Source organism: Balaenoptera physalus (assembly GCF_965194825.1).
Source record: "Balaenoptera physalus genome assembly, chromosome: 19".
Classification (NCBI taxonomy): domain Eukaryota; kingdom Metazoa; phylum Chordata; class Mammalia; order Artiodactyla; family Balaenopteridae; genus Balaenoptera; species Balaenoptera physalus.
Genome location: NC_138900.1, coordinates 48,877,655 through 48,890,751, shown reverse-complemented (window position 1 = coordinate 48,890,751; position 13,097 = coordinate 48,877,655). Strand labels below are relative to the sequence as shown.

The 13,097-nt window shown below is 35.7% G+C and overlaps 1 protein-coding gene across 1 annotated transcript in view; it reads right to left on the bottom strand.

The window, feature by feature from the left end:
• Window positions 1-256: 256 nt before the first annotated feature.
• The window catches only part of CBFB (core-binding factor subunit beta), a 77,665-nt gene continuing 64,824 nt past the window's right edge, over window positions 257-13,097 (bottom strand). The window contains exon 6 of the mRNA XM_082439680.1: window positions 257-2,514. Within this exon, the coding sequence (XP_082295806.1) occupies window positions 2,446-2,514 (69 nt within the window). The 3' untranslated portion in view covers window positions 257-2,445. The remainder of the gene's footprint in view (window positions 2,515-13,097) is intronic.

Genomic DNA, 13,097 nt, shown 5'->3' with positions numbered 1-13,097 from the left:
GTAAATCAAGGCAGATTTTTTGAAAACTATAATATACACTGGGAAATTAGTGTTCTTTGTGTTATATACATTAAAGGTTTTCTTTGGAATTAACAGAAATGACCACTAGATGCCACTGCTGTTGGTGGTGGTTTTTATTTTAAGGTTAAAAAGCAGAATGCAAGAACAGCTTAGAAACAAAATCAATTTTTATGTCATAATGAACACCAGAACAGAAATTGTTGTATTATGTTAATAAAGAGCCAAGACCCAGAAGTTCACTACACAGAAGTTTATTGTGAAAGTAAATTAAACATACAAACACACAATATGGCTAATGGTGGCAAAAGCAATCTGGTAGCTTAAGGCAAGTTTTAATGAGGATGAGTTTAGAAAAGATGATGCAATGATGTAATTCTGTTTAAATACAGATTATGGAAAAATATCAAATTGTACCAATAACTTAAAAAAAAAGCAGTTTTCAAAGCCTGCACTATTGGAGAAAAAGGGCTCATGATCTTAATGCCAGCATTAAGACAGATGGAAGCAGCACAATGCTAAATGACAGTATGTACAGAAGGATGGCAACATGAACATTTAATAACATTTGATCTTAGTTACTGGTGGACTGAAAGCCCTTAGCTAGAAACAATAGAGAAAAATGTGCCATCATCATGTTATTAGAAAAGAAAAAATTTAAGTGCAGAAGTCAAAAACCAAGGAGCTCTGTGATAAAGTAACCTTAGAACAGCACTGTAAGGACCACTTAAAAGGTGATTCCCTCAGGGGAAATTAGGGCACTGAGTGTGTAAACATGTGAGCTGCACAACACCAAATACCAACCAGATTCATTCATAGTACTTAGTTACACAAGATCAGCATGGTCTTTTATGATGCATTATTGTTTATAACAATTTAAACACACTCTTTTACCATGCATGACTTCAAATATATAACAAATATTTTTATTCTGAGATACAGGATATGCTTATGAATTATAAGACCTATATACAATGAAAGTCACACCTCCCTCATCAGTCAAGTATACATATATGTTTTAAATGCAATGACCTTATTCAGACTTCAGTTCATTTTCTGAATTGACCATGTCAGTTTTTCAAACTCTTTAAAATAATGCCATTCTATTTTGATAAAATACATTTTTGCAAAACTTCAGAAATGTAGTAACATTTAATGAATGTGACCATGAAAAATATTTGTAAGGAGGTGCCAAATGACTTAGCACTTTTTTCCAGTCTTGTATTAAAAAAAAAAAAAGTTGCAATCAATTTGATAGTGAGCCCTATTTTAAAAATATTCTTATACTAATTCATCTCAAAAGGTTCTATTAATAGTCCTTTTGGAAAATACCATATATATAACCTGTGAATTTTTTTCCAGAATAATTAATGGAAGAAAATGTATCCTCTGCACAGATGTACATTTTCTCTCTAAGACTAATCTTTCATCACCCAGCATTGTTTTTACAAAAGCATGCATTATAAAATACAGATAAAAGCAGGTATCTTAAACATGATTTTAATACAACATTACCTTTGTAGCTGATTCATCACTGTCTCCAGTTTAATATGCTGTTACATACATGAAGAAGCTCCAGTATCCCTTTTCTGATTGACTTTTAAAAAAAAATCCCTGAATAAAACAGAAGCCAGCCTGTGACTTCTTTAGGCATTTCAGTAGAATATTATCATCTATGGAGAATATCTCCACACAAACTCATGAATACAGAACAGAATCTAAAACAGATCTGGGGCAGACTAGAGTTAATACCAATTAAAATTTTTTATGTTTAAAATGGAAAGAAAAGGAGCTGATTATCAACATTTAAAAGGATACTGCAACTTTAACAACTGTAAACTTTGTGTTAGAAGGTGTGGCAGACAGCTCTATGCTACTAGGTTTTTAGCTTGTAAATAATGCAAACCATCAGCAGTTTTAAAATGCCATAGACTATAAAAACACAGAAGGAAACAGGGGAAACAAAACAAAAAAACCAAGAACATTTATCTAAAATGAAGCTGTATAACCAACACATCTAAAATTAAAAAAAAAAAAATAGAGCAACTGATTAGGGGAAAAAACCCTCTGATAAAAATTTTAATTTCTTGACCTGTTTTAAAATGACATGAACTTTTAAATTAAAATGGTGGAAAAAAAGAGCTTTACAAGTGGATAGTTTCAACTCACTAAAATAATGTCAACAAGGTAAGCTTGCATAGAAGAAAATTTCAAATAATTACTGGCTACATGCATACAAAATTAGAAATGCAGTTATTATATCATAGTGCAAAACCATGGCAGTAGTGATGTCTTGTTACCGCCTAAGGTTGAGAAATAGACCGTAGTACCTCCAGTTATCACAGTTTCTGGTCTTTTAATCAATTATTTCTGCAGACTAGAAATGAATATGTAAAGATGGGGGGGACACATCTTTTGTGCCACTAATTAGCGAAGTTTGAGGTCATCACCACCACCTAAACTGGATCCAGGACTAGGGTCTTGTTGTCTTCTTGCCTGCAATGACAAAATCATAATTTAGGGTTAAAACGTGTTTTGAAAATCAAAGTGCTAATAAATAAAAGTTACAGTAGCACATAAGAAAAGTTTGCAACTAAAAAAATTTTCAGCCAGTATCTCCACATGTAAGAAGAAAAAGAAAAATTTAGATTATGTATGAAATATTTTGTCAAAGTTTCCTTAAAAACCAAGAATAAAAAATCTCATTATATTCAAAAGAGCATTATCAGAATACGTACTGTGGATAAAAGAGCAACAAACCTACATTTATAGCTTTGGGAATAAAGGGTTTAACTTGAACACATGATCCAATCACCTTAGAAGCAAACTTTCCCATTTTCCCTTTTAATACTAGCTGACATTTTACACACTACTACATATAAAATAGATAACAAACAAGAACCTTCTGTATAGCACAGGGAACTATACTCAGTATTTTGTAATAACCTATAAGGGAAAAGAATATATATATATATATATATATATATATATATATATATATATATATATATATATATATATATATACACACACACACACACACATATATATATAACTGAATCACTGTGCTGTACACCTGAAATTAACACAACATTGTAAATCAACTATACTTCTACATGTACTTGTCCAGTTTTCCCAGCACCATTTACTGATGAGGCTGTCTTGTCTCCATTATATATTCTTGCCTCCTTTGTCATAGATTAGGTGACCACAGGTGTGTGGGTTTACCTCTGAGCTTTCTTACCTGTACCATTGATCTATATTTCTGTTTTTGTGCCAGTACCATATTGTCTTGATTACTGTAGCTTTGTAGTATAGTCTGAAGTCAGGGAGTCTGATTCCTCCAGCTCCATTTTTCTTTCTCAAGATTGCTTTGGCTATTTGGGGTCTTTTGTGTTTCCATATAAATTGTATAATTTTTTGTTCTAATTCTGTGAAAAATGCCATTGGTAATTTGATAGGGATTGCACTGAATCTGTAGATTGCTTTGGGTAGTATAGTCATTTTCACAATATTGATTCTTCCAATCCAGGAGCACGGTATATTTCTCCATCTGTTTATATCATCTTTGATTTCTTTCATCAGTGTTTTATAGTTTTCTGAGTATAGGTCTTTTGCCTCCTCAGGTAGGTTTATTCCTAGGTATTTTATTCTTTTTGTTGTGATGGTAAATGGGACTGTTTCCTTAATTTCTCTTTCTGATCTTTTGTTGTTAGTGTATAGGAATGCCAGAGATTTCTGTGCATTAATTTTGTATCCTGCAACCTTACCAAATTCATTGATTAGTTCTAGTAGTTTTCTGGTGGCATCTTTAGGATTTTCTATGTATAGTATTATGTCATCAGCAAACAGTGACAGTTTTATTTCCTCTTTTCCAATTTGTATTCCTTTTATTTCTTTTTCTTCTCTGATTGCTGTGGCTAGGACTTCCAATACTACGTTGAATAATAGTGGCAAGAGTGGATATCCTTGTCTTGTTCCTGGTTTTAGAGGAAAAGCTTTCAGTTTTTCACCATTGAGAATGATGTTTGCTGTGGGTTTGTCATATATGGCCTTTATTATGTTGAGGTAGGTTCTCTCTATGCCCACTTTCTGAAGAGCTTTTACCATAAATCGGTGTTGAATTTTGTCAAAAGCTTTTTCTGCATCTATTGAGATGATCATATGGTTTTTATTCTTCAATTTGTTAATATGGTGTATCACATTGATTGCTTTGCGTATACTGAAGAATCCTTGCATCCCTGGGATAAATCCCACTTGATCATGTTGTATGATCTTTTTAATGTGTTGCTGGATTCTGTTTGCTAGTATTTTGAGGAAATTAGAACATTCCCTAACACCATACACAAAAATAAACTCAAAATGGATTAAAGTCCTAAATGTAAGACCAGACACTAAAACTCTTAGAGGAAAACATAGGAAAAAACACCCTTTGACATAAATCACAGCAAGATCTTTTATGACCCACTGCCTAGTGTAATGAAAATAAAAACAAAAATAAGTGAATGGGACCTAATTAAACTTAAAAGCTTTTGCACAGCAAAGGAAACCATAAACAAGACAAAAAGACAATCCACAGAATGGGAGAAAATATTTGCAAACGAAGCAACAAAGGATTAATCTCCAAAATACATAAACAGCTCATGTATCTCAATATCAAAAAAACAAACAATCCAAAAAAAAAATGGGCAGAAGACCTAAACAGACATTTCAGCAAAGAAGACATACAGATGGCCAAGAGACACATGAAAAGATGCTCACCAGCACTAATTATTAGAGAAATACAAATCAAAACTACAATGAGGTATCACCTCACACCAGTCAGAATGGGCATCATCAGAAAATCAACAAACAATAAATGCTAGAGAGGGTGCGGAGAAAAGGGAACCCTCTTGCACTGTTGGTGGGAATGTAAATTGATACAGCCACTGTGGAGAACAGTATGTCGGTTCCTTAAAAAACTAAAAATAAAATTACCATATGATTCAGCAATCCCAATACTGGGCATATACCCAGAGAAAACCATAATTCAAAAAGACACATATAGGGCTTCCCTGGTGGCGCAGTGGTTAAGAATCCGCCTGCCAATGCAGGGGACACGGGTTCGAGCCCTGGTCTGGGAAGATCCCACATGCCGTGTAGCAACTAAGCCTGTGCGCCACAACTACTGAGCCTGTGCTCTAGAGCCCGCAGGTCACAACTACTGAGCTTGCGTGCCACAACCACTGAAGCCCGCGCACCTAGAGCCTGTGCTCTGCAACAAGAGAAGCCACCGCAATGAGAAGCCCGTGCACTGCAACGAAGAGTAGCCCCTGCTCGCCACAACTAGAGAAAGCCCGCGTGCAGCAACGAAGACCCAACACAGCCCCCCCCCAAAAAAAAGACACATACACCCCAATGTTCATTGCAGCACTATTTATAATAGCCAGGACATGGAAACAACCTAAATGTCCACCAACAGATGAATGGATAAAGAAGATGTGGTACATATATACAATGGAATATTACTCAGCCATAAAAAGAAATGAAATTGGATCATTTGTAGAGATGTGGATGGACCTAGGGTCTGTCATACAGAGTGAAGCAAGACAGAAAGAGAAAGACAAATATCATATATTAATGCATATATGTGGAATCTAGAAAAATGGTACAGATGAACCTATTTGCAGGGCAGGAATAGAGAGGCAGATGTAGAGAATGGACATGTGGACACAGGGTGGGAAGGGGAGGGTGGGATGAATTAGGAGATTAGGTTTGACATAAATACACTACCAGGTGTAAAACAGATAGCTGGCAGGAGCCTGTTGTATAGCACAGGGAGCTCAGCTCGGTGCTCTGTGATGGCTTAGCTGGGTGGCATGGTGGGGGGAACGGAGGTACAGGAGGGAGGGGATGTGTGTATGCATATGGCTGATTCACTTTGCTGTGCAGCAGAAACTAACACAACATTGTAAAGCAATTATACTCCAATTAAAAAACAATCATTGTGAGACAATTAGAAAAAAAAAAAAGTTAACAAAGAAATTCCAATACCAGATTAGGAAACTGATAGTTACCAAATGTTATTTTTTCCAATAAACAAGTTGTATTTTATATTAAGACATTTAAAAAATAAATTTAACACCAATAATAGCCAAAAAAAATCAACTATACTTCAATAAAATATATATAAATGGATAAATAAAAATTAAAAAAAATAGCTGACATTTATTGAGCACCAACTATATGCTGGGCACTGCTCTAAGCAATTTCCATGGACGAACCAATTTAATCCCTGCCAACTACCTATAACATAGGTGCTATTGTTTATCCATTTTACAGATAAAGAAATTGAGTCACACAGAAGTATATGGCCTATAAATTATATGACTGAAAAATGTAACACTGAATTTCATCTCTCACTGAATACCATCTCTGCCAACTGGGTTTTAACTAGGAATCTCTATCTCAAGAAATAAAATTCAGAATTACTATGGATAAAGTATTGTCTCAAAAGCAAGAACGGAAATATACTAGAATCCTTGGTGCACTTATATATTCAGAAGTATCTTCACAACAATACTTAACAACCAAGAGGCTTGACAATCATAAACATTGAGGATTTCAAGTTTCACTATAGAATAAACATTTGTTTAAACTATGGCAAATTACTTAATAGAGTACATCTAAGAACTAACATACTGTGCGTGACACTCTCTGCTAATATAAAGTTTTAAAATAACATAGTGTCCCCCTTTGATCCACACATAATATTTACTTTCAGTCTCTTTCACAAATTCCAATTCATCTTTCTTCTATTAAGTGTTCTCTAGTGACTACAAATGTCAGTCAAGCACAAACATCTGTTTGTATACAGAACCTAGTTCCCTCAGCAACAGTTTTCCTATGTTAGATAAAGGCTACTCCATTTCACCAGTTATTGTTAAGGGCAAAAACCCCTTAACATCTCTCACACCCAACAGCAAATTCTGACATCTCTACATTTAAATATGTCCTGAATCTGACCACTTCTGACTAACTCTACCACTCTTACCCTAGTCCAAGCCACCATCATCTTTCATGTGGATCTTGTTTTAGCCACCTCTGTTATATGCCAGCAACTGGGACTAACTGCAATTACCTGTGCAATCTTTAGCTAAATGGAATTATGTATTATTATCACCAACTGATTGTCCATTATCTGTCAGTTTTTGGAAACAAATTTAACCAAAAATAGAAATGTTCTGATATCAATGGTTAAGATCTAAAACAATTAGAGAAAGAGCATCTTTGACCTTCAAAGAAACAGCTTAACAAGTCACACCTGTACTGTAAAATCATGTTTAGTCAGAAGCTCCAGTTATATCATCATTTCTCAAGAGGGTTAATGTTGTTTAGACAGAAATGACACAGCTTTATTCACTTTCAAACAAATCATATAAAACCCAACACTAACTTCCGTGGTCTTTCTTACAAACTGTGATACATTTCTCTAGCAAATCTTAACTATTTATTAGCAGACTGCATGCTGACTAAATTTTAGCACATTCCTTTCATTTAACTAGTCAGGTTAATGTTATGCTGCATGGGTACAGATTGAAAGAGCTATGGAATGCATATGCATTAGGAAAACAATTTATGTTCCATACAGAATCAATGTTAAATGTAATGTAAGGACTGATCAATTCTACAAAATTAGAGATGGTGATATAAGCATCTGGTTTCAGTCAATGAAGGTTAGAAAGGGGCTGAGCAATGAAGAAACACTGAGAAAAATCAATCCTAATTATACATTTATAAATTACTACTAACCTACCAGTAATACTTTGTGAAAAGAATATTTCAGCTTTTGTCCTGGGATAAGAGTAATTTTCAAATTATTTTAATAATGGGATGACTCCAAATGAGTGACAAAAAAACAGTCAGCAGCTGGAGTTCTCCCTACTGGTCAGGGCTGTGCAGAGGTTGCCATGGGTTTATTTGTTTAAAATATATTTTTGGTAAAAGCATGCAAAGAAAAGTTGTTTTGCTATTTACTTGTGTTTTTCGTTTCTATTTACATTGTAAAGAAGGAATGAGGAAGATGTAAATGAAGATACTATGAAGGAGAATCAAAGATAAAAAAAAATAAGAGGAACTCTGAAAGAGTATGAATGAGAGCAGAAGAGGGAAGAATGAGAGAGCTGGGAGACTGGGAGGGAATTTAATGCTAGAGAGGAAGACGTATGGGCTGTCTTATGAAGGAGACAAATACAGAAACATTTAGGTTAATGAAATAGCTTCCACAGGACTGGAATTCAACAACTGGATGTGCTGCCTTGGGAAGCAGTGCTTTCTACTGTAGCAGTTTTCTAATGGTTGGATGTTTTAGAATGAATTCTATGAGTAACAAACTAGACTAGATGATGGCAAAGAAACTCTCTGAACTCGATTATTCTAAAAACATAAAGTCCATAATTTCTAGTTTCTTTCTCCCCAGTCAATCCACATAGGCCCTTGATTTTAACTTTTTATTAACAGTTATTTCAGAATAGGGTTAATATAAAGCAGACACCCATGAGCCTGTTCAGAATACAAATCTGTTTTTAATATTTATAAGTATTAAAATGTAGAAATTTTACTACAGACCCCTCACTACCAGTCGCTCCTATTTTCTTTCTTCAGTATACCATCACTCAGAAACATGGCAAATCCAGTTTCTAGATGGCAGTCATAGGACATGTTCAAAATGAAGAGACAAAGAATATTCACCAGATACTCGAGCTTTCCCTACTGGTCTGGGCTGTGCAGAAGTAGCCAAGAGCAGGGATACCCAAATGAAAATGAATAAAACCTGGTTGATTTCCATTCTTTTATTATCAAGATCATCAAACTGAAGAAAACTCTTCATGAGAAAATGCCCTAATAACTAAAAATAGATCCAATTTATTGAGTGTATACTATATCCAGATAATGTGCAAATCACTTTATGTTTGACACTTGGCTAAAAGTCAGAACATGTCATGACAGAATTTTAGAGCAGCACAGTACTTTATAGAGATCTAGTTCAACTCTCACGTTACAGATGATAGGCCTGAGATCAAGAATGTTAAATGATTCCTCCAAGGTTTCAGAGTTAGGTGGTGGCAGTGAGAACACAAACTCACAACTCTAAAAAGATGAACCTTTAACTTCCAATTAGCATTAATGTCAGCCTCCTAAGTCACTGCTATTTCGCCTGACTGCTAAGGCTGGAAGAGACACAAAGCAGAAATTTTAAGTCCTAATATGAGAGAAAGGAATGCAATTTTTCCAAACTCATTAAAAACGTAAAAACAAGGTCAGCAGACAATCATAAACACCTGTCAGATAAGTAGACTGCAAGAGCTGGTCTAACAGGCACATCAAAAAATACAGTTCTTACAAAGTATACAACTTCAGGAAAACTTTAAATATAAGGTGGCATTTTAAAATAAAAGAGATAGTGGAAATAACTGACATTTCCAGGCTTGGACTAGGGTGGCTCTACCAAGTTAGCAATGTAAGCTTATACAAGCTTATCCTCTTTCAGCCTCAGTTCCTCAAAATTGAGGTACATCTTATAAGAGCATTTAAGAATCAAGTGTAAAACAAATACTGCAGCATATACTGCCTGGCACATAGTAAGCATTCATGCTGTTGCTATCACAACAAAGCTGCTCATAACTTCCCAATTTATCTGTATGAACTTTTCAAATGTTAAAAAAATCTGCATCCTGCAGATAAGAGTAACTTTTACAGGCTAACATAAAGTTAAAACAAAATAAATTTTAATAAAACCTACATCTCTTATGATAGAGACCAAACCAAGACCCTGTTTTTCTCTTAGTATGGGAGCAGCAGACCTAGAATCCTTGTCCTCCCTTGTTAATCCTCTTCCGATTCTCATTCTTTTTTGTTTTGTTTTAAAATTTTATATTCTAATAGGATTTTCTTTTTTATAAATTTATTTATTTATTTATTTATTTTTGGCTGAGTTGGGTCTTCATTGCTCCACACTGTCTTTCTCTAGTTGTGGCAAGCAGGGGCTACTCTTTGTTGCGGTGCACAGGCTTCTCATTGTGGTGGCTTCTCTTGTTGCAGAGCAAGGGCTCTAGGTGCACAGGCTTCAGTATGTGGGCTCAGGCATGCAGGCTCAGGAGTTGTAGCGCACGGGCTTAGGTGCTCCGCGGCATGTGGGATCTTCCCGGACCAGGGCTCGAACCCGTGTCCCCTGCATTGGCAGGCAGATTCTTAACCACTGTGCCACCAGGGAAGCCCTCTCATTCTTTTTTTTTTTTCGATTCTCATTCTTAGTCTGAGTTCATATTCTCGGTTCTCTTTCATCTACTGCCTATACCTAAAACACACCTCAGGAAGGTCCAGAAGAGACAGACATTTACGTTCATTTGTCCTTACATAAAAATAAGTGTTGGTAGAGTTAAGTGATATGAAAACTGAAGTCTGTGGGAATTTAAAATAAATAGAGGCTGTGATTTTTTTTCTTGGACCACACAGAATCGAAGGCTCAAAAAACATACAAAACACAAATATAAAAACCACAGTCTTTCGCTTGTTTTTATTTCCAAATAGTCTCCACATAAAATTCTCATGTGATTTGCTGAACTTTACTTTTAAAACTGCCTATAGCAGAATAAGCAATAATTATTTACCCATTCTCTGACATTAAAGATAACAATTTATTTGCTAACGCTTTTATAACCTAACCAAATGAAAGCATTTTCTAGGTAATGACAGAGAGAAAATCTCTTTCAGCACCCTGTCACCTTGCAGCTGAATTAAGAGCCAACAGTACTATATCACAGTTTTAGGTTAAGAGGCCAATGAAGCTGAAGGCAGTCCCTAGACACACCAAGAGTGTGTATAAGCTGCTATAAAACAGATGACAGAGGTATCTTTCCAACTTATTTATGACCAAAGCACTCAGTCTGTACCTTATTAATCTCAACCTTCCTTCACAAAATCCCAGAGTAAGGTACTGGAATTACAGTTATAGAGACGTGTAACCTGAAGGACTGCCATGGATAACAGGTCAACAGTTTTAAATAATGGTAAGATTCTCAGGTAAAAAGGCACTGGGCCACTTCTATGTGGCAACAGATATCAATGGGCAGGCAGGCAGGCACTTTACAGAAGAAATGTCTGTGATTATTATTTTTTTTAAAGTCTACTTTTTATTAAAGTACAGAAGAGTGTACAAATCATATATATGAGTGATGAATTTTCACGAAGTGAACACACCCATGTAACTAGCCTCCAGATCAAGAAATATAGTATCACCAAACGTGGGAAGTTCCCTCTTTGTACCCCCTCCTTGTCACTACCCAACCCCAAGAGAAGCCAGAAAAGTTCAAGATCCTTTAATATTGTTAAAAAACAAAGAAAGAAACAAACAAACACCAGGATATAAAATAGCTTGGCAACATATCTTTGACTTTCAGAGTCTACAGTTAGGATATGCCTGCCTTTATTGCCACTCCAGATACGTTGTGAGCCAAGGTGTATAGAAAGAGAGGATGAAGGAACTAGCTTCCAATGAGTTCCATTTTAAATGTCAGATACTGAGTTAGGCAGCACCCTGGGAGGTAGGGTGTTAGCTCCATTTTACAGATGAGGGTCAAGAGGATACGCAACTTTCCCAATGTCACATGGCAACAAGTAGAGCTAGGACTCAAAACCAGGGCAATCTTTTAGAAGCCTCATCCTCATCTACTACCTCAAAGGTTCTCAAGTTACATTCTGCCAGTTACTGGGTTCTCTGAACACACTCCAGGGACTCTAGAGGGGGACCAGAATAATCCCTACCCCTGTTTCACCCAGAGCAGTGCCCCTTTAAGCTATTTTATACATTAAGGTTCTGTATAAATTTCAAACGAAGACAGGATTTCACATTTTTAAAAACTGCCTATACGTCAGAGAAAACAGATAGCAAGTTCTAGAATCTTCTGTTTTCATCATTCTGTGTTAACACTAGCAACAAATTTTCTCTTCTTAATAGGTAACAGATGCACATGATACAAAATTCAAAAGGTATAAAAGATAAACAATGAAAAGTAATCACTCAAGGAGTTTTAGAACTGATTTCAGGTTAAAAGACACTGGGGAAAACCAAAACCACTTGGAGTTCTGCTTCCCACTGTGAGTAACCTTAATCAGATACACATATTAAATGTTCATGAGCACCACTGTTACAAGTTTAGCATGTCAGGGCTAGAGGCCTCAGAGGTTATCCAAACAGGGGTAGGACATCCGTAAGCCTCTGCGCTGCCAGGATCTTAAGCCTCCAAGGACCATTTACTGGGTTACTGCCACCCAAAAGTTACCACTGCTCCTTGGCCCTTGTCTTTAGTCAGTCATCAGGACCACCCACTAGAACCATTATTATTCTTTTCTTCCTCAGTTTTTTCTTTTCCAGGCAAAATGGTTTCTAACTTCTTCTGGTTCTGGCAGATTTTATTTTTCAACTTAATCATCTTTATGGGTGATGTGGAAATTCTTTTCCCAGTGCTGGGCTGTGTTTGTGGAGAACTTCTGCTTAGGAAGATGGTTTAAGTCTTCACCCTCCCTTTCATTAACCAACTACTTGAAAAGAGAGCAAGTCAAATTTTCTCAGAGTCTCAGTTTCTCCAAATGTAATAAGAATTTTACCCAGGTGAGTGTAAGAAAACCATTTTTTATAAAATTGTTACTTTTTAAAATACAAAATTAAAAACAAACAAAAAGAATGTTCAATTATATTTTGTAAGACCCCCTTATAGATGTTTGAATTACAGGGGAAAAAATGCAACCATTTTCCCCCAATGTTCTCCTTTTAGGAAAAAGGAGGTAAACTACAAGAAATAAGCTGACATTAGGAATCTGTCATGATTTTTTTGTTTTAAAAGAGAAGCAAAATACACATGCACAAAGTGCCAAAAGACATGCATACCCAAAACTCCCTTAAGAGACTGCCAGTGCAAGCTCTGGAGTCAGATTCCAGCCCAATTTTCCAGATAACAGTTCTCTATGAGAACTTTTTAAATTACTGCCATAAGGGACTATGGATCTTAAATCACTGATGAAAACCTAACCATTTTCTCTAT